We start from the raw sequence: 23,558 nt of genomic DNA, 5'->3' as shown, positions 1-23,558 counted from the left end.
CCAGTGACACTTCACAGTTTCCCAAAATATTTATTATTATTCATATATTTCATGTAAAAGACCCTGCTCTCAGAGAGACAGCAAATACTCACTCAGTTTCACAAACACAGAAAGTCTGATGTGTGCGTAAATCACCCATATGTAGTTGAGTCAGGTTTTTGCTACTTTTCATGGAGAAATCCGGTTTATTATGACTTGTTCTTCCAAACTTGTGTGACTTTCTGTCTGTGGAACACAAACTGATATCCTAAAGATTTTATTTGTCTGTACAAAAGGGCTTGGCGATTTGGCCTAAAATCAACTCAATTACGATTAATGAACTATTATTTCATTTATTTTATCTTTTTTTTACCCTCAAAGTTCATGGACAAGTTTTGTACAGTAAATATGCTCACATATTACAAGTCAGAGAGTTTTGAACGAAGGGTGTATTACTTGATTTTAAATTAAATGAAGGAAACACACACTATGTACTATCTATGATTATTTACTGAACATCAACGTTGATCAACTGAAATTAAAGCACACATTGCCTAAAATGAACAGTCACGTGACTTCACATGCCGTAGGGATGGTAATCAATGATGGTGATGGTGTTCAAATAAGCTTTTGTTATATGCGGATGATGCAGCAATAATAGTGTCTCATGAGAGGAGGGAATTTATTGAAAATGAATAGAGTAAACAAATTGAGGAAGTCTCTGAATGGTTTTGCCTTAATAAAATGTCCTTACATTTGGGTAAAACTGAATTTATTTTATTTGGTTCAGCTGCGAAACTAAGAAAATGTGTCGGGTCAGAGATAAAAGTAGGGGATCAAATTATTACTCCAAAACAGGAAGTGAAATATTTGGGTTGTGTTTTAGATAGTAATTTGACAGGTGAAAAGATGGCTGTTGTAGTCCGTTCAAAAACTTGTTCTAGAATTAGGTTTTTAGCAAGACAGGCAGAGCTCCTAGATACCCACACTTTTTTAGCAAGTGCATTAGTGCAGCCATACTTTGACTATGCTGCAGCTTTTGGTACAGCGGTAGTTCTAAAAAATGAAAAATAAATTGCAGACGGCCAATATAAGTTGTGTAGAATTGTTATGAAAGTACCTCCACTGACACATTTAAAGAATAAACATTATAGCCAAAGTAATATTTTAAAAGTTGAGAATAGGGTAACATTTTTAAAATTAGTGATGGTTTTTAAGATTTTAAAGAAAATGGTCCCAAAATATTTCCTTAATTATTACGTTTTAGTTAGTGAGGTACATTGTCATTCTACAAGAGCACGTAACAGGGAAATTTATCCATATAGATTTAAGAGTGAATCAGGTAGAAATTCTTTTTTGTGTACTAGCTCTGCTGTTTAGAATGCTTTGCCCACGATTTTTAAAGAGATTCAAATTGAGAGTGATTTTTAAAGGGAAATTAAAAAGTGGTTGTTTTATAGTTGATGTTGAGGATTTTGTTGTGCTGAGTTGCTGAGCTGATGATGTTTCCATTCCATTTATGATTTGCTCGTTAATTTAAAAAAATATCGAGGACCACAATGGAAATAAGACCGTGGCTTTTTTGTGTACTTTATCCTCGACAGTTTTTGAAATATTGTATGAATTGGTCTAACTGGACTTGTTTGTATATTTTTGTTAGAATTGTCAAATAAAATCAATCAATCGAAAAAATCGACATGGAAGAATTATAGACCGATTATAGGTTCTGAATGTTGAGTTTGATTACTTTAGGATTTATCACCGAGCCCTACCGTGCAATCTCTGAATTTTAAAGGTGTATAGGTTACTAAAACTAAAACCATTGAGTTGTAATCTTGTAACACAAAAATAAAATGAACATTGACTGATATAAATATATTTTAATTTAAGCTAGAAACAGTCATTTTTGTGTAATGAAAACCAAAATGTAAGTTGATGAAAACTAGACGTATTTTAAAAAAAATATGTATATTCCACCTATATTTATAAAAATATAGAACTTTTTATTTCTGTTTAGTGTTCATTTATTTCTGTCTTAACATTTGTTATGCTATTTTAAGCATTTTTTTGTTTTTTATTTAGCTGTAATTTTTCAGTTATATTTTTAATTTTCACCTCAGCTTTATATTTAATTTCTGTATTATTTTAGTGAACAAACAAACAAACACTTTTATTAGTTTTACACTGAAAAATTATTTTGATGCTTGTTCAAACTACTTATTTTAATTGATCAGAAACAGCAATTCTTGAGATTTTTTTTAGGACAACTTAATTGTTTTATGTTTAATCCACTTGAATTTGTTAAGATAACTTAATGAATTTGTATTGGGCCACATAAATAAATTGTCTGGAACCCTGCATTTTTCAGAGAGAAGTCAACAGTAACAATACCGACTTTCACTGTATAGACAGAAACAGACATTTTTAAAACCTCTTCTTTTGTGTCCCACAGATGAAAGAAAGTCACCAGTTTGAAAGTAAAAACAACCTTTTAACTTCCAAAACCCTTACAGGCTGTTTATTTTAAATCAGCCGACTACTAATTTGATTGTGATTGTTATGCCAGCTTCTAAGTTTAAGGAGTTCAGAGGGGCGCCGGCCTTTTGCTGAAGGAGTCTGGGACTTTTCTTTCCTCGCTAAACTGCCACCATTGAGCGTGCTGAAAGAAACCCACTCCAAATGAAATGCCCTGGAACCCTTTTGCTACTCCTCGAGTGTACCTTATGCTAACAGAAGGGGAGGAAAAGTGGCACACAAACACAGTCCTTTCACAAGGCAGAGACTTAGTGAAGGGGAACAGTTTGGCAGACGGTTTTTACTGCGTAATTGACTCTGGTGCTTTCAGAAGACCGCTGATCTCAGCGACACACACCTTCGCACATCGCTTTTCCAAACACAGGGCCTATATTTTTGTATATTTTCTGTTCTGTTCCTTGGCAATACAAAAGCGGCTACGATTGTGTAGAATGTAAATGTGTGTGTATGTGAAAATGTGAGTGTGTTGCAGTAGGTGGAGCGTCACAGTCTGTGTCCTGTGTTCACTTCATTAGAGTTTAAGCATCCAACAGGGAGCCAGGACTGTTTTTCACATTACAGCACCTGCGATTCCCATTACATACAACATATAGTGCACTACACACACACACACATTCACGTACAGCATCTCATAAAGCAACACATCTATACAGTCACGCATACAGCACACATGCACGGTTATACAACACATATATACATCGCATATGTACACGCACGCGCTTCTTTTAGCACTTTTCAAGGCATTGAACACACAATTTTTTTTGAGTTGAGCATTCTTATGTAACCACCGGTCCTACTGCACCCATCCCGTTCTGTGCTGGGATCAAACCGGTGACTCTTTGTATGGGAGTCAGTTGTTCTAACAAGGAGGCTAAAGACCATGGCCTCTAGCGTCTGTCGCTAAAGCACTTTTTGAAGTCAGAGGAGTGATGTTTACCTGCTCTTCGCTAGCTGGCCTCTGTTACACTCACCCCATAAACCTCACTCCCATCCCGGACGAGCCCCCACAAATAATCCACCGGTCCAACTGCACCCATCTCGTTCTGAGCTGGGATCGAACCCGTGATTCTTTGTATGGGAGTCGGTTGCTCTAACAAGGAGGCTAAAGACCATGGCCGCTAGCGTCTGTCACTCTTGCACCTTTTAAGGTCAGAGGAGTGAGGTTTACCTGCATAGTATTTCACCAGCTGGCCTCCGTTACACTTATAGTTTATGGAATTTTCCATGTTAATTAAACTGTAGATGATTTACCTTTGCACTTTTTTTCAAATTTTCATGTCTTCATAATTTTTTAACAGAAATAACTTCTCTCCGTCTTTCAACGTCATCTCGTTTAATGATGTGCTCATCTGTGCAAGGGGTGGGGCAACCTGTCAATCACATGAGATCATCCAATAGCAAGCCACAATCATCCGATCAATTCCCAAAGAACAAAACCAAGCCCCGTCCAACATTTCCTCTTGTTTGAGAAGCCATTTCACTTGGAGGTTTGCCACAATACGAAAACAAATGCGATTTCCAAGATCTTCCATTCCAGGTCAACTCTTTACTTCTTTACGTCACACAAAAATCTACATGTTAGAATAAGCACCAGTATGAGTTTCATTTGTGTGGCACAAGCCCACAACCAGGCATGACTCATTTTTGGGCCCTGAACTGATCTTTTGTGTGTTCTTCTTGTAATTTAAATTCAGACATGTCTCCTACAAAGGTCCCGTTGGGTTTCACATGGTAACCGGAGGGTGTTTGTGATCCCCGGTTATACTTGCCACACTAGCCACACTGGTTGGTGGAGGGAACGGAGACTGTAACGGCCGGTAGCCTGCTTGAGTGGGGTCTAAAAAGGCCGCAGCTGGAGCTACAGGGTGGGCGAAACCGATATACTGAGGATGCAGGAACTGGCCTTGATGAGGAAGAATTTGAGTGGCCTGCTGACAATTTAGTACAGAGAAGTTGGTGGGCATGTTTACATACACGCTGGCATCTGGCGGAAGGCAACAGGACGCCTGGGCTCGCAGCAGAGGAGCTGGAGCGGGACGGGGAGCGGCAGGAGGAGCTGAAGAGCTGGAGGAAGTAGCTGTGCTGGACTGGCGGGACGACGAGCCTCGAGAGGTGCCAGTGCTGGCCATCATGGGAATTGTCTCCAGGACACGGGCGCTGCTCGACCCTCCTCCTGAACCGCCACCTGATGTAGGCTCCTGTTTGGGACGCAGACAGCGGCAACAGCATACAGCAACAACAGAGCCCACCAGAACAAACGCCACAAAGACAGAGCCGACGATCAGAAAGGGCACGTAGATGGGTACTGCAGAGGGAAAGCAGAAAAGAAAATGGTATTTTGTTAATTCATCACATAAATAAATTCATTAGAATATGTTTGCCTGAGCACTACCATGTTGTTTTCTACAAAAATTTCCAAAAATCAGTTTTGACCATTTTCCTATTTTACGCTGGACTCTTCTGTAATTGTATCTTGTACTAAGGCCGATGGGAAATTTTCTAGGCTGATATGGCTCTAAGCCATGAAGGGCCTGAAACCAAACTTGATTGAGGCTAGTGGGCCAAAGCTAAATATAGTTGCCATGTGTAATTTCCTAATTTATTGAATAATATTTTAAAATAACTAGACAACATTCCTTTATATTAACTAATACAGCATATTTTTTTACGTTTATAATGAATTTATTACAGTAAAAACAATCTCATTTATAACAGAATGGAGGTACACTAGATTTTGCCTTGATTTGCTTACTAATGTCTTCTTCCTGGTCTTCTATCTATCGAGTGACAGTATTTACATTTTAAAAACTGTAGATTAATTTACAACAATTAATTGGAGTTTGCTTTTTTGTAGCTCAGCAATAAAACAAACAAACAAACAAAAAATGTTACGCCAATTAGAAATGACAATCTCTGTTAAAGGCATTCTACCCAACTCTCCATCCTCACTCTCCTCTCAAATTGGATGGTGGGCCAAATCAAAGGTTACAATGGGCTAACTTTGGCCCATGGGCCCTACTTTGGGCATCTCTGCTCTAAACTATACTTTCGGGGCCCTACTTTTTGCTCTAAATTATACCCAGGGTGCAGCAGGTGCAATGATATTATGCAGCGTCGGGACTATTTTCAGATCCTGCATAATACTTTTGGGCCCTACTTTTTGCTCTAAACTATACCCAGGGTGCAGCAGGCGCAATGATATTATGCAGCGTCGGGACTACTTTCAGATCCTGCATAATGTTAAGAAAAGAAATATTTTTGGAAATTTAGCTTCCGACAGACTTGGAGATAGGCTGAATAGATTAAAAAATGATGAAACTCATCTATTTAACTCTAGGGATTTGTAAAATTAGCCTATTGCAAAAAAAAAGTGGAGTATTCCTTTAATACTGAACAAACCCAAGGTCTGCAGCTAATGAGAGTACAGGAAAGTAAACAAGCAAGTGAAAAGAATGTGGCTGGACTACGATTTTGACTGTAATTTGAGTGTTTTGGTTCAGCGTACCAAGGTACCAGGTATGAATACCTTGAATGAATACCTTGTTTTTGTGCGCTTTCTCACAACACTTCCCATAACTTTCACATGTTTGCTCAGTAGGCAGAATGTTTATTTACATTTGACCACATTAGTGTATTCTACAACATAATCCGGTCTAATGCACTTTCCACTGCCTCTGGAAGTAGATTAAAGTAGACAAGCTCAAAATGTTTTAGACACTGCTTACACCGGTATTTGGAAGCCTCCACTTGTGAACATATTGACAAAAGCAGCAGTTCTTAATAGCATCCTAAATAGTCCCAGCAGGCACACAATGTCCTAAGACGTTAACATTAGGTTAGATTTAGGTCGTGATGTCAGGTGACCAAAATTCAATGTCTAGCCAGTGTCTAAGGACAACGTTATCTTGACGGCCAAGAACGACATCAAATGACGTTGATATTTGGTTGATTTTAGGTTGTGTTAGAAAGTGACCAAAATCCAACGTCGAGCCAACATTTTAAACCAACATCATATTGACGTCAAATACTGATATTTATTTGTGCGATATGGCAACCATAATCCAACGTCTGATAGATGTCATAATGATAACGTGTACATAATATCAAGATTTATCATCATTAAATGTTGGTAATTGGTTGATTTTAGGTTTGACGTTGGACATTGACGTTGGGTTCTGACATCAACCCACGACGTTGGGGTACAATGTCAATCTGACGCCATGTTGACGTCTTGTGTCTGCTGGGGTAAGTTTCAGGTGCTTTGTTTCTGAATGAGTTCTTAAAAAGATCCTGTTCATGTCATTGGAAATAGTGATTGTTGTTTTGTACTCATTTGTACTTAATGTTTTTTTGTGCGCGTGTGTGTGTGTGTGTGTTTTATCACATTTGTGATCATTAGTCACAGTCTAGAGAAGCTAGGAGGTTGTTTGCTCACCCAAATCTAACCAAATATAGCTGGGCCTCCCTGCTTTCTTTGGGATTTTTGTTTTGCCCACTTTATCATCAGGTGAAAATCAGGTCAGTTAGAAAATTTAATCTCTTCACCAAACATGCTGCAAGATGTCAGGTATCATTCATAAAGTTTTAATACCTTGTTTTTTTTGTTGTTTTTTTTCATGCGTTGCATGTAATACAACCTTCATGATGTATTTAGGCCATCCAGCTGCATTCCCTGCCATTGATATTAGAAAGTATAAAGTTACAGTATGTATCTGGCCTCCCTAATGACGAAAATAGAGAAAAGTGCCGGGTAGCAGGATTGGGGGAGTTTTGTTTGTGTATAGCCCTTGAGCAATGTTTTTCTTCTCTTTAGAAAGCCTGTATTCTTTTCAAACTCCAGTAGCATCTGAAGTTATTGTACTTCCACTGCCACAAGCAAGACTAGGAAATCAGTAGTGGGCTTGAGCTTAATGTAACTTCGACACCCTTAAAATGAAGAATACTTTTGGAAGCCTAAAGCAATGCAGAAACCTGTTGACGTATTATACAATGCTGCATGCATGTGTGACTTTAAATACGAGAAAAGAACGCTCACATGCTCACAGATGGGTAACCTGGCAGCCCACGTGAGATGAAGGGATTTGGAAAATGAAAGACGAGATGTTGCACCATTGACTTGTCCCCAGGGGTCCGGGGCCCCTCATTAACACTTATTAAGACAGTTTTGATCTGCTCTAATCTCCTGCAACCGGCGGTGACCTCACTGCCCTTGCTGCCTGATCGTGCACTCGCTTTTTTAGACAGGTAACTCTGCATTAAAATTGACCTGTATAGCTTAATTAGACATCTGATGGGCCGGAGGAGGCTTACCGCATTCACTTTGTTGTATCTGGTCAGGATCTCACACCCTGTATAATTGAGCTGAATCAAATCATGCGTAATAGCCATGCAAACTGGCTTTTGATTTTATTATAGGTGCACTTACAGAGCTGTAACCTGAAAACACAGCCTCTGTTCAGTGATTTATTATAACAATATTAAATCAAGGACATGATTGCTGAGCAGAATGACAGGGGAGTCATTTTCACAGGAGCTCTTTTGTGCTTTGGTGGTTATTACTATAACAGTGGAATTTCTGATTAAATGACCTGAATTTTGGCAAGCTTCGAGTTTGCGTGCATGTTTTCAAAATCAGCGCGTTTTTGGCAGTTGAAACACTTTTTTTTTTTTTACAGTACAAACGTGTGTGGAAAAACAATAGAGAATCTGTTATACTACAGGTTATTCGATAGATTTATTGCTCCCGAGTGACATTACACTTTTTATATTTCAAAGTGTCATATGAGACGGAAAGTGACACCATTTTTCAATAGCTTTAATAGTTGAATCATGTAGAATATGTAGTTTTATGTGTCCTTCAGGGTGTGTTCTGTTCACACTTGGCAGGTTTGCAGACCACTACCTCTTACTATATAAGCTGTGTTTACCTGAAATTAGCAGATCCGCTCCGATATATCGCCCTAGTAGAACTATTGTTCCATCCACCAAAGATGAATTTATAAATAACTTACCTGATCTTTCTCTACTTCGAAATGCACCCGCAAACGCAAATGACCTTGATGTAGTAACCAGCAGTATGGATGCCATCTTTACTAGCACTCTAAATACTGTGGCACCCATCAAACTAAAAAAGGCTAGAGAGAATAAAACTACACCATGGTATAATAGTCATACCCGCGCTCTCAAAACAGCAACCCGTGCCCTGGAACGTAAATGGAAAAAAACTAATTTAGAACTCTTTAGAATTGCGTACAAAGACAGTATGTCCAGCTATAGGAGGGCTTTAAAATCTGCCAGGGCTGAGCACCTCCGCAAACTGATAGAAAATAATCATAACAATCCTAGATTCTTATTTAACACCATTGCTAAATTAACAAATAATCGGTCATCTTTGGAACAAAATGTTCCACCGCAAATAAGTAGTGATGACTTCATGAATTTTTTCAGTGATAAAATAGAAGGCTTTAGACAGAAAATAGGAGATATTAAACTTTCTGCACCGCCTTATACTTCAGGTCCAGTAAATATTCCATTGAATCAAAATAACCTACAGTGCTTTAAAACCATAGAACAGGAAGAGCTAGACAAAATTATAAATAGCTCTAAACCAGCTACGTGTATGTTGGACCCAATTCCAACAAAGTTACTGAAAGAATTGCTACCTGTTATAGGAGAACCTCTTCTTAACGTTATCAACTCTTCTTTATCTTTAGGCCATGTTCCAAATCCTTACAAGCTAGCTGTTATTAAACCTATTAATAAGAAACCACAACTGGACCCCAGCAACTTAGCTAATTATAGGCCTATTTCAAATCTTCCATTTATATCTAAAATACTAGAAAAAGTAGTTTCTGCTCAATTATGCTCCTTTCTGCAGACGAACAATGTTTTTGAAGTGTTTCAGAGCTCATCACAGTACAGAAACTGCATTAGTGAAAATAACCAACGATTTACTCTTAGCTGCTGACCAAGGGTGCATCTCGCTATTAGTTCTACTCGATCTTAGTGCGGCATTTGACACCATTGACCACGGTATCCTCATTAATCGCTTAAAGTCTACTGGTGTCCAGGGACAGGCCCTACAATGGTTTAAGTCATACTTAGCTGACCGTTACCAGTTTGTGAATATTAATGGAGAGCCTTCACAAATCAGCCCAGTAAAATACGGGGTGCCTCAAGGATCAGTTTTAGGCCCTTTGCTGTTTACAATATACATGCTACCCCTGGGAGACATTATTAGAAGACATGGGATCAGCGTTCACTGCTATGCAGATGATACTCAATTATATATTTCAACTAAACCTGACGAGACGTCTAAACTATCCAAGCTAATTAAGTGTATTAAAGATGTTAAAGACTGGATGACCAACAATTATCTTCTCTTAAACTCAGACAAAACAGAATTATTACTTATTGGGCCTAAATCCTGTACACAGCAGATCTAACAACTCGACCTACAATTAGAGGGATACAAAGTTAGCGTTAGCTCTACTATAAAAGATCTGGGTGTCATATTAGACAGCAATTTATCTTTTAAAAATCATATATCCCATGTCACAAAAACTGCTTTCTTTCATCTGAGAAATATCGCTAAGTTACGAAGTATGCTATCCATCTCAGATGCAGAAAAGCTAGTCCATGCTTTTATGACTTCTAGGCTGGACTACTGTAATGCACTGTTTTCTGGCTGCCCAGCATCCTCTATTAACAAACTTCAATTAGTACAAAATGCAGCTGCCAGAGTTCTTACCAGGTCTAGAAAATTTGATCACATCACCCCAATTTTATCCTCCTTACACTGGCTGCCTGTTAAGTTTCGTGTTGAATTTAAAATATTGCTTCTTACATATAAAGCTTTAAATAATCTAGCTCCTGTTTATCTAACCAATCTTCTGTCTCGCTACAATCCAACTCGCTCTTTAAGGTCTCAAAACTTAGGGCTTCTGGTAGTACCTAGAATAGCAAACTCGAGTAAAGGAGGTCGAGCCTTCTCATTTATAGCTCCTAAACTCTGGAATAGCCTTCCTGATAACGTCCGAGGCTCAAACACACTCTCCCAATTCAAAACTAGATTAAAGACCTATCTGTTTAGTAAAGCATACACTCAGTGCACCACTTAGCGGGCTTCCACACAGGTTTCTGCACCTTGTTTATATACACTATGAACAGCAGCTACGCTAATTATTTTCTTTATTCTCCATTTCCACCTGGGGATACTCTTCCCGAGGCCCTCAGACTATGCAGAGTCACTGATCTGATCGAAGACCAACGACGAGATGATCCCAAGGTTTCCATATCCTGGACCAGGCCGTATCCTGAGCAGCTACTGTGGTGGTCATGGAGGAGGTGAGAACATGAGACTGATTCCTGTGACGCTCCAGAGACAGACGAGTCTTCGATGAGGCCAGCTTCCAGTCTCCGCCACTGAGACTGCAGCTCTGCACAAGACGTTTGGCCAGCGGAGAAATTAAAATGGTCGTGCCCAACTGAGTCTGGTTTCTCTCAAGGTTTTTTTTCTTCACTTTCACCATTTAGTGAAGTTTTTTCCCTCTCCGCTGTCGCTACTGGCTTGCATGGTTCGGGATCTATAGAACTGCGCATCGTTGGATTTGCTCTTCAGTGTTTGGACTCTCAGTAGTGATTTTTTTAACCACACTGAACTGAGCTAAACTGAACTGAACTTAAACACTACAAACTGAACTACACTGTTCCTATTTATTATTTACTATGACCTTTTATGTGAAGCTGCTTTGACACACTCTACATTGTATAAGCGCTATACAAATAAAGGTGAATTGAATTTAATTGAAAGTTTGGTTTGATTAAAGTTAACCTTGGTTGGGATTGCTCTGTTAGTATTCATTTAATTATTAAAATAACACCAGGACAATTATTGCTTGCGCTTATCGCAGCGTTTTCTTCATGACATTTTTCGTCATTGATGGCAGTGAACCAATTGAACGTACAAAATCTCTTCCCAATATTAGATGCTGCTAAACAGAAATACCTCAGTCTTAGCTGGAATGTATTTAACACATAATCCTTTACCTTTTCTGTTTAACCTTCTCTACTAAAGCGAAGTTTGGGGAAAAATTTACAAACCATGAAAGAACATTAAAGTCGCCATCAAATCCAAATTTCTTTTCTTATTTTTATAGTGTTGTCACGATATTGAAATTCGGTACCAATCGATACTGAAATTCTAAAAACGCCTATTTCCCGCTAATGTTTGAGCACTATTGAATAGAGGTGTGAACCTTCACTTCTTTCACGGTTGGGTTCGATTACGATTATTATGCCATCGATTCGGTTCAATTCGATATCTCGGTGCACTGACGATGCTTTCAATACAGTTTTATATTTTTTCCCAGCACAGCAAGTCTTGTATTAAAATGTGTATATGTGTGTATATGTATATATATATATATATATATATATATATATATATATATATATATATATATATAAACTATTTGTAATACAATTTTGGCCTTTAATACAAACAATCAGATATATAAACTGTACCTTTAAACAACACGAGCATTTATAGCAAATAAACAAATATAAATATCCCGCTCGCTTTCTGAGCCGTCTACCAAGTTCTTTCTTACACCCCTTTGATTCTCAACAGAAAGGGCTGCGATTAGCTCTTGTGCATTGGCTCTCTACACAGATGAGTGACACTGATAAACGGCAGCGGCGATCACAGCTGATCCATGATAGACGCGGTGGAGAAAACTCTTCAGACACGTGCTCGTGTCTGTATCCAGAAGTATCACTATAACAAGCGAGAGGAGAGGAAAAATCCCGCCAGCAGGTCAAATGGGCCACAGTGTGTGTGTGTGTGTCTGTGTGTGTGTGTGTGAGAGAGAGAAAAATGGAGTTTAAGTTACTTTCCTTTTCTCAATCGCTGTGAAATAGGGGCTTCTGCTGTAAGTGTCAGTGAAAGACTGTCCAGCAAACACACATGCAGTGAAATTGTGTAGTTTCTACATTTTTAAGTATTTGGAGCATTGTAAATACTCGTGCTCGCCTCCTTTGCCATAGTAAGTCTACGGCGACATATCTCATATGAGATAAATGACATCAGTACATAATAACCGGTTATGATTATTATTGAACCGCTACCGAACTGTCCAGGTCTGCATCGCGGTGCACCAAAGAAACAATCAAAGTTCTTAAACAGTGATGATTTGCCATTGTGGTCACATGCTCAATAGAACTGACTGTGATTAGCCGTGAAGGTCATCGGTTCACTGGACTCAACGCTGTTTACTAAGTGTAACCACAGATGCAGAGACACTGGAGCATTTCAAAGTCACGTCAATCAGCTGCTTTGTCTACAAGCTGACATATGAGTGATCTGCTGATGAATCACGGCTTTGAAACGCTCCTGTGTCCCTGGTGTTTAAGAACGTGCTCAATAGCGCTCAAATGTTAGCTGGAAATGGACGTTTTTATAATTTCAGTATCGATTGTTACCGAATTCCAGTATCGTGCAACCCTATATCTGTATATGTAAGTAGTAGTTCTTGTTATAAACAATGTATCTGTGCATTTCATTATTTTGTAAAAATGAATTCACCCTCATGAACTTAAAACTAATCAAATAACATAACCGTCCTTCCCCCTCAAAATGACTTCACTTCACTTCCTGTTCACATGGATTTCCTTTATGGCAAGGCTATCAGTGCATGTCTTCTTTCTGCTCTGAATTTTTCCATTTGTCAGTCTTTCTTCATTTTATTAGCAACTTTTTTGCTTCTTAAAGAACGAATTCACACACTGCCCTGCATTTTATTCTCATTTCAGACCAGTAGATGCATGTCATGATAGCAAAAAAAAAGACAATCTTAACTTCCGTTTTAAGCTGTCTTTAAGTGAAATGAAACTCACCATTGAATCTTGAGCTTCACCAAGTCATGTTTTTCTGTAACTTCAGCAGCTCAAGGCACGTTAACCAAAGCACTCGTTGGTTGGCTGTTTTCCACATCAATATGCATGCTCGCATTAGCACCCTTTGTTCATGGGTTTTCATTATTTTTCCTTCAGCTTTGTCCCTTATTTATCAGAGGTTGCCACAGCGGAATGAACCACCAACTATTCCGGCATATGTTTTACGCAATCTATTTTCTTCTCGAAGAATGAAATCATGCACTGCCCTACATTTTTCCTAATTTAAGGACCGTATCAAATAGATGCATGTCATGATAGCAGAAAACAAGGACAATCTTAACATCCGTTTAATGGCGACTTTAAGTGAAATAAAACTCACCATTGAATCCTATTTTATCTGCAATGTGTGTGCTCAGCATGACGGCTCATGCTTAAGCTTTACAAAGTCATGTTTTCCTGTTGCTTCAGCAGCTTAAGGCACGTGAACCAAAGCACTCATTGGTTGGCTATTTTCCATGTCAATTTGCATGCTCACATTAGCACCCTTTGTTTAGTCACGAGGCATTAAATGTCTGTAATAATCATTGACCACTGAAATATGGGTCTTCGTTCATTCATTTTCCTTTGGCTTAGTCCAGGGGTGTCCAAACTCAGTCCTGGAGGGCCGGTGTCCTGCATATTTTAGTTCCAACTCAAATTAAACACGCCTGAACCAAATAATCGAGCTCTTTCTGGGTATACTAGAAACTTCCAGGGAGGTGTGTTGAAGGAAGTTGGAGCTGAACTATGCAGGACACCGGCCCACCAGGACCAAGTTTGGACACCTCTGGCTTAATCCCTTATTTATCGAGGGGTCGCCACAGCAGAATGAACCGTCAACTATTCCGGGCTAGCACATGTTTTATGCAGCGGAAGCCCTTCCAGCCACAACCCAGAGCTGGGAAACACTCATACACTTTTACATTCACACACACTCATACACTACAGCCAATTTAGTTAACCCACTGAGCTAGCCACTGAGCCACCGTGCCACCCAGAATGTGTCTTAGTATGCTTTAAAATAAACTCTAGTGCTGTTTGGCTGGAATATGAATACAACACAGACTAAAGTGTATTTTGTATCTTGATGTTCAGTCTTACCAATCACACTGTCATTTAAACTAAACCAGGACTAAATGTATCATATTCTTTTTGACTTCAGACCAAATGAACCAAGAGAACCAAACAAGAACATGCCGGTTCAATCTAACACATTAGATAAAAAAACAAGCTGTATGTTGATCTGCTATATTTTTATTGTGCGCGAATCAAGAATGTTATTAATGGACTTAGTCAAAGTAATACTGAAGTTCACTGCCGATCGTGGATGACAGCAAAGCCCCTCTCATGTCCTTAAAAGGTTTGGGGCCCCTTAACATGCATTCACACCTGTTGCATTATTGTCCAAATGGAGCCAAGTCTTCAACTGCCAGACAGGCTCTGTCAAAGCTCATGCCCACATGCTGCAGCAGACCACCATTTCCTTTTGCTTTTCAGATATGCATCATTAGACGTCTCTAAAAACCTTTTTATATTAAAAAACAAACTTGTCAGCCATATTTAGAACAAGAATAGTTTGCCATTTAATCAAATGACACTTTAAATTAATTAAAATATGTTTTATCCATTTGTTTTAATCATTCATAATAAAATTAGTCATTATTTAGAATAAGAGCAGGTCAGTATGGTTTCATTTTTACCTAAATATGGAAATATTACACTAATTCAGCATACTTCGATATTTGAGCCATGCTTATACACATATATTTTTTAATTATTTGGAAACATTAAAATAGAAATGTATTTTGATATTAATATGTTTGTTGCCATATACATTAACTGTTCCACTTTTCCATTATTGTTAATAGGAGATTCACTTTTATTTTTTTATTTTTTTATTGCAATTTCAGAACACAAAACATACAAGGGCAATACCATAACATCAAATTGACATCAAAATAAATACAATGTACAAAGAAAAGAAAGAAAAAAAAAAAACAATTATTCAAACAAGATTTAAGGCTTTAAGATAATTAACACTTCTTTTTGCTTTGGTATTTTTTGTTTGTTTTATCGTACATAAGTAATGACCTATTTCTATTTTAAAGTGAGTAAAATTTGTTTTTTTCACTGCCCATTTATGTTTAAAAATAAAACAAATTCCATACATTCCAAATTACTAGTATACCAATTTTTTAAGTCAACTGCATTCTCATAAAGAAAATGAAACATCTTTTTATTTGAATTCCAATGCAATATCCATACTTGCCTAACAATAAAATTACACCAAAACAATTTAAATCAACATCTTTACAAAATTTGGTAATCATTAGAGGATAAACACGATATTAAATGATACCTTTCTAATTTTATTTGTTATACAAAAACGTCTGGAACTCTTAAAAGTCTCAATCCAGTTGACATCTTGAAATTGTGATCTCTAAAAACCAATGGCTGAAGGGATATGTACTTATTTATTAAAAAACTCATAATTTGCATATTTAACTACACCAAATAAGTGGTTCATTATAAATTGGAAATGAGGAAATAATCAACTTGCTGTTTGGTCAGTGAGTCCTAACTCGTTTAGATTCATGAAAAGACCCTGTTCATCATTTGTTTTGGATTTTTTTTTTATACCACATCAATTGTTTTTTAATATACAAACTATCACAACATATAAGGGAATACTCCAATTGAAGAGGGTCAATATTTACTTGCCATTTAATACTAGTTATTTCAATAAAACCTTTTTTCTGTACACCCACACAGTACTGTATATGGTTCCTTTCTAGTCTGAAATAACTGAACTGTCATTGTCAAAATAAAACTAGCTGCTCAGTCAGTGAGTCCAACTATCTCAGTAACCAGTAAAAGGATTCAGAAGTGATTCACAAAAAGAGCTGAAATTGATTCATGTAGATAAACAACCCAACAACAATAATCTTGGGAGTTTTTGTAGCCTAATTTGGGCATGAAGCCTAACCCAACTTCAGAATTTAGCAGAACTTTAAACACAATGACGAAGGGAAATGATGCAGATTTAAATGGGTTGATATTTGCAAGCTAGGCCAGAAGGCAAACTTGATATATATATATATAATTACAACTTACAGCAACAAATTCAAAATGTGTATCTTTTTAAAGCCACTCAGTAAATGGTCCTCTTCATTGAGGTCAAGTTTGTTTTTCGATTTGCACATTCTGACTTTCTCCTTAATATAATTTCACAAAAATATTCTTTGCAAATTCTAAATGGTGAAATCATATGAAGACTATCAAGGTACAACATTGTTCACAGTCAATTAAATGGTGCTAATATTGTTTTCAAGTATTACCTGCATGTGATTACAGATCGAATATTCAACGTACCAGGAACACTGACAGTTCGGCAAATCATCCTAAGATAATTATTATTACATTTTTTTCTTTTATATTTATTTATACCTTCCAATTTAAGACTAAAATCTAAGTTTTTATTTTGAACTATATCATTTTCTAATAATTTCTTAACCTCTGAGGGAATTCCATTAATTACCATCAAATCCTCTTTGACAGGTTTATAAAGGAGATTAACATTTATTGTGACAACTTAAGCCATATTTGTTAAACAACCTTTATGCTTAATAACATTTTTAACAATCCAAGTTTAAGTGTGCGCCTATTAGAAACTGAAATATTAAACCTGCTCTTAGGTAATATTTTCTGAATAAGAATTGGGACTGCTTGCTCCGGTGTTCCCACATTTCTTCCAGTTCAGCTGAAGAGACTCCAGTAGAATTAAAGGTTTTTGAACTTGCACAAAGGCGGAGGAAATGATGCAGTATTGAGGCTTATTTTATGAACGAGGCTGTCAGCACATCACAACAAGGATCCGGTCAAGTCTGAACTTGATCTTCGTGGGTAACCGGACGACTGGAGTTTGCGCGCACTAATTTCTGGCGGAGCGCGTGCTTTACTGTGCTTGGACAAACAGCAGCTATTTATATCTGTGCCCGGTACAATTTGCCATTTGTGAGTGAGTGGACGGTTGGGTGCCAATTTGGATGCTAATTTAACTGCAGCTGTCAAAACCTGGATAGCAGTGACATTTAACCCTTATGCTTGGAGATGAGAATCGCAAGAAACTGAATGGTTCAATGATTCCAGTACTCTTTCAGTACTTTTGAAGAAGCCAGAATTATAAATATGAAATATAACCTAAATACAATTTCAAAATTTGTATGCCACAAACACAGTAAATTATAGCTATCGCTTTAGTCATCAAATAATTACATTTAGCACAAATTAGACACCACTTTATAGAAACACCCACATTGTACATCTTTATTCTTTACCACACAAGATGATAATTGAGTTACATTAGTGAGTAATTACTCCAAATGATTCATAGGGATTCACAAAAAAGAGTTTGTTCATGAGAGTCGTTCATGAACAAGAAGTGATTCTCATTTCTCAGCTCTGATTAAAAAAGGATTCTTCTAAATAAAACAACTTTAAACAGTAGCCACTGACTTCCATAGGAAAAAAGACTCTACGGCTGTAAATCGCTACTGGTTTCCAACATTCTTCAAAATATCTTCTTTTGTTTTTTAACAGTAGATAGGAAAACATGCACTACAGATGTGAATGGCTACTGGTTTTCAACATTCTTCAAAATATCATCTTTTGTTCTTTTAACAGTAGATAGGAAGAATTACACTACAGATGTAAATAGCTACTGGTTTTCAACATTCTTCAAAATATCTTTTGTGTTTTGTAACAGTCGATAGGGTGAAAAATACACTACGGATGTAAATGGCTACTGGTTTTCAACATTCTTCAAAATATCTTCTTTTGTTTTTTTAACAGTAGATAGGAAAACACACTATGGCTGTAAATAACTTCTGGTTTCCAACATTCTTCAGAATATCTTCTTTTGTGTTTTTTAACATTAGATAGGAAAAATTACACTACATATGTAAATAGCTACAGGTTTTCAACATTCTTCAAAATATCTTCTTTTGTTTTTTTAACAGTTGATAGGAAAACACACTATGGCTGTAAATAACTTCTGGTTTACAACATTCTTCAGAATATCTTCTTTTGTTTTTTAACAGTAGATAGAAAAACATGCACTACGGATGTGAATGGCTACTGGTTTTCAACATTCTTCAAAATATCATCTTTTGTTCTTTTAACAGTAGACAGGAAAAAAATACACTACAGATGTAAATGGCTAAAGGTTTCCAACATTCTTCAAAATATCTTTTGTGTTTTGTAACAGTAGATAGGGGAAAAAATACATTACGAATAGCTACTGGTTTTCAACATTCTTCAAAGTATCTTTTGTGTTTTGTAACAGTCGATAGGGGGAAAAATACACTACGGATGTAAATGGCTACTGGTTTTCAACATTCTTCAAAATATCTTCTTTTGTTTTTTTAACAGTTGATAGGAAAACACACTATGGCTGTAAATAACTTCTAGTTTCCAACATTCTTCAGAATATCTTCTTTTGTGTTTTTTAACAGTAGATAGGAAAAATTACACTACAGATGTAAATAGCTACAGGTTTTCAATATTCTTCAAAATATCTTTTGTTTTTTAACAGTAGACAGGAAAAAACTACACTACAGATGTAAATGGCTACTGGTTTTCAACATTCTTCAAAATATCTTTTGTGTTTTGTAACAGTCGATAGGGGGAAAAATACACAACGGATGTAAATGGCTACTGGTTTTCAACATTCTTCAAAATATCTTCTTTTGTTTTTTTAACAGTTGATAGGAAAAATGCACTATGGCTGTAAATAACTTCTGGTTACCAACATTCTTCAAAATATCTTCTTTTGTGTGTTTTAACAGTAGATAGGAAAAGAATACACTATGGATGTAAGTAGATACTGGTTTCCAACATTCTTCAAAATATCTTCTTTTGTGTTTTTTAACAGTAGATAGAAATGAAGGGTGAGAGAATTACAGAACTTTTCATTTTTGGGGTGAATTAATAGGCCTACTTGAAGGAAACTTGCACCCAAAAGGCCTGAAGGAAATAAAAACATTCATGTGCATAGTTATTCTAAAATAGCCTATACTTCTTGCAACAAAGCCCATAATTATGCATAATAACATCTTTCCATAACAGCTGGAAATGAAGAAATGATCAGGTTGCTGGTTAGTCAGTGAATTCTGATTAATTTAGTTAACTACTCCAAATGATTAAAATTATTCTGTTCCCTAGAATAATTCATTTAGTAAGAACTGAATGTAAATGAGAAGCTTAAACTGATCCTTGAAAATAAACAGCCATAAAACAAGAAACTTAAGTGTGTTTGTAACCTACTTTGGGCACTAGCTTAACCCAGCTTTTTCATTTAGCAGAGCATTATGTACAATGCCTGAGGGAAGCAAGGTAGATTTAATTGAGCTGATATGTACTTATTTATTAAAAAACTCATAATTTGCATATTTAACTACACCAAATAAGTGGTTCATTATAAATTGGAAATGAGGAAATAATCAACTTGCTGTTTGGTCAGTGAGTCCTAACTAGTTTAGATTCATGAAAAGACCCTGTTCATCATTTGTTTTGGATTTTTTTTATACCACATCAATTGTTTTTTAATATACAAACTATCACAACATATAAGGGAATACTCCAATTGAAGAGGGTCAATATTTACTTGCCATTCAATACTAGTTATTTCAATAAAACTTTTTTTCTGTACACCCACACAGTACTGTATATGGTTCATTTCGAGTCTGAAATAACTGAACTGTCATTGTCAAAATAAAACTAGCTGGTCAGTCAGTGAGTCCAACTATCTCAGTAACCAGTAAAAGGATTCAGAAGTGATTCACAAAAAGAGCTGAAATTGATTCATGTAGATAAACAACCCAACAACAATAATCTTGGGAGTTTTTGTAGCCTAATTTGGGCATGAAGCCTAACCCAACTTCAGAATTTAGCAGAACTTTAAACACAATGACGAAGGGAAATGATGCAGATTTAAATGGGTTGATATTTGCAAGCTAGGCCAGAAGGCAAACTTGATATATATATATATATATATATATATATATATATATATATATATATATATATATATATATATATATATATAATTACAACTTACAGCAACAAATTCAAAATGTGTATCTCTTTAAAGCCACTCAGTAAATGGTCCACTTCATTATGAATGACTATCATATGAATGACTATCAAGGTACAACATTGTTCACAGTCAATTAAATGGTGCTAATATTGTTTTCAAGTATTACCTGCATGTGATTTCAGATCGAATATTCAACGTACCATGGTAAACAATATAGATAGCATGTCACAAGTTGAGACTGAATGAATGTGTTAATGTAAAACCAACTATACCTCAATGTCTGCTACACATCTGTTTATTAACAGTTTCCTATTTGGTATTTTCCGTTTATTTAGTCGTGAATTGCATTATGGGATGTTGATCTCTGCTCTGTTGACTTTTGATGTTAAAATTTAACTTTACAGTTTAACAAAGTGACATTTACTAACATTTTAGTAGTTTGAAATAATATATAAGAAGTAACATATAGAGAAATAAGTCTAGAAAATGTACTGGCAGTTCATTACCATGGTTTTGCAGCATACTATACAACAATCCATAACTTTAAACGACTAAAAATGTTCATAAAAAGTTTAAAGGGTATAAGGTGTCAGAAGAAAAATTAAGATAAAAAAAACATAAATAATAATAAAATAAAAATCTGAATCACAAAATGTACGGATATTTTTCGAAAATAATGAAAGGATCAACTCCATTGTTTGAGTCGATTATTTAACAACTACTCACTGATTCGAAAAAGAGTCACAAAAAGAGGCTTCATTTCCTCAAGAGTAATGGAATCTAAAGAATCTTATAACGATTCTTGTAAACAAACAAACAGACCAACAAAATGACCCATATGTGGTTTTGTAACCTCATTTAAACGAAATTCAACCCAACTTTCTTTTCACTTTTTTTTTCCCTTTACAAATCGCCTGAAGCAAACAAGTGGGTCGATATATGTTACACACTGCTGCTGCTCTACAAGTTATTGAATTAAACCATTTAAACCAAACCGCTGTGCAATTCGATTACACAGTAATTGCCTAATTTGTTTCAGACAGAGGAAGTGGCTCTAGCAGAAAACAGCGCAGTGCACTCCAGCTTACCTGCCCCAGAGTTTTTGTCGTCCTTGTTGCCAGTGTTGGAGTCTGGTGTCTGCTTGTCGTTATCACATGTGCCCTGGTCCAGGCGAGCTTCTGTGCTGGAGCAGCAGTATCTGAGCTCGCATTTCCCGCAGCAGATGATGGCATCGGCGCTGTCGAAGCGCTCCGGGCACTGAAAGCCGTCTCTCCACGCGCCCTGGGCATCATGCCACCCGTGACAATACTCTCCGCTCGCCTTCACGTTCATGACGGTCAAAAGTGTCAACACCACCGTGACGGCCATCGGGAATCCCGTGCATCCCCGCATCCTGTCACAAACCACTAAAATACCTCAGGTTTTGGTCTAGACCAGATAAGTTAATGACTCGGTAACTAAATCTAATAAAACGAGGAGACGCTATAAAAAGGAACCCAACTAACAATATTGGCAATGTCATTGGGCAGAGAAATTCCGAGGATAATTCAATAGATCCAGTAGAATGGCTCCAGACAAGTATCCACTGTTTACCCCAGCCGTCACAAGACTTCCAGTAGCTTTGTTTCGGATTGACAAATGTGAAAACGCATAAAAGCCATACGGGATGAGTTTTCGAGCACATAAAGCTTTAATTCAGAATATTCCATATTCCTGTGAGAAACTTTGCATTTGCATCCTCATGTCGCCGCTACTCAAATGTCTTCCCCTGAGATAGACTGAACAACAAACACTGACTTCACTTGTAATCCACACGCTCGTTTCCTCTCGTTTTTACAAACCAGTCAAGGAAGTTTTTCCACATTAATCCATATCATGCGACTTTCTGTAAAAGTTTTTGGGAGGTTCGGCTCATTAATATTCAAGAGCATTCAACTGCAACAACTCATTTCCAGAAGAGTGCGCGAAGTCAGCTGTCAACATCTCGAGCAGGACCGGCAGTGCACATTTGGCATTGATAGACTGAATGACCCACTGACAACTCTCCTTCATCCAGGGGGTAAGTGGAAGCCCACCCGTCAGTCGGCGCATGCGCAGTGTTGTGTCTGGGAGCTCGACTTTTTGCCTCTCCGCCTGTTGCGCAGTGCAAACAAGTGTCATTGTATGTTGGCGGGGGCCCCTGGGCGTTTGAGGAGCGGCTTCTGTGCGATGGGTGTTTAGCGGTGCCCGTGGGGATCTGCCTGAGCACAAAAGAGACGGAAACGCCGCATTGTAATGCATTTAGCTTGCCGGTGGCTCACATCCATTAGAGCCTTCAATTAGGGCTAAAAGATCCGCTTGTGTGAATAAAAGGCCACAATCAACAGCAAACAGACAAAAAATAGTTTAATTATATATATATATATATATATATATATATATATATATATATATATATATATATATATATATATATATATATATATAAAGTAGGATAAGAACATACAGTGGTCAGCATAATTTAGTACACCCCATTTTGAAAATGAATGTCTTTATCCATTTCTCAGTGAATAAAGGCAATGTATTTTGGTGCATTTAAACAAAACAGATTTATTAAACAAATATATTTATTAAAATAAAATTTAGTCACCAAATATATTAATATACATGATAATATAATAGAAAAGATAATCCAATTAAATTCAAGCAAAATATAGGGAAAAAATGATATAATGATATTCATTTTTTCTCTTCTTGATTTTTGCTCTTATTTTAATTTGTATTTTTGATTATTCTATAACATATTTTTTTATAATTTACATCTGTAGTCCCTGGGCGGGAAGTTGTAACAAATTTAAAAGTAAAAAATAATACAATATACACTTACAGTACAATACAGCGGCTCAATCAAATCAGTGGCTGCATATTTGATTTTGTTTAAGCCAAATTTTAAGAACATTTTTAAAATGATTAAAAGTGATACTCTCTCTGATATCTTTCTGCTGCTTTAACTGAAAAAAAAACTGATTGTCCA

At 36.7% G+C, this 23,558-nt stretch overlaps 1 protein-coding gene across 1 annotated transcript; it reads right to left on the bottom strand.

Moving 5' to 3' along the window:
• Positions 1-980: 980 nt before the first annotated feature.
• LOC130218475 (protein shisa-2) lies at positions 981-22,620 on the bottom strand. Its single transcript, XM_056450670.1, has 2 exons — positions 21,634-22,620; positions 981-4,819 (listed from the first exon to the last, which is right to left on the bottom strand). The coding sequence occupies exons 1-2, from the start codon at positions 21,935-21,937 to the stop codon at positions 4,239-4,241; spliced, it is 885 nt and encodes a 294-aa protein (XP_056306645.1). The 5' UTR covers positions 21,938-22,620; the 3' UTR covers positions 981-4,238.
• Between the last annotated feature and the right edge of the window lie 938 nt (positions 22,621-23,558).

Source organism: Danio aesculapii, chromosome 24 (genome assembly GCF_903798145.1).
Source record: "Danio aesculapii chromosome 24, fDanAes4.1, whole genome shotgun sequence".
NCBI lineage: Eukaryota > Metazoa > Chordata > Actinopteri > Cypriniformes > Danionidae > Danio > Danio aesculapii.
Note: the sequence above shows the minus strand (reverse complement) of the source record. Positions and strands in the feature narration are given on the sequence as shown.

Bases quoted from the DNA above. Each gene is read 5' to 3' on its own strand.
- LOC130218475 (XM_056450670.1), bottom strand. From the start codon at position 21,937: ATGCGGGGATGCACGGGATTCCCGATGGCCGTCACGGTGGTGTTGACA. The intron at 4,820-21,633 runs GTAAGCTGGAGT...TTCCCTCTGCAG, and splicing joins CGACAAAAACTCTGGGGCAG to TACCCATCTACGTGCCCTTT.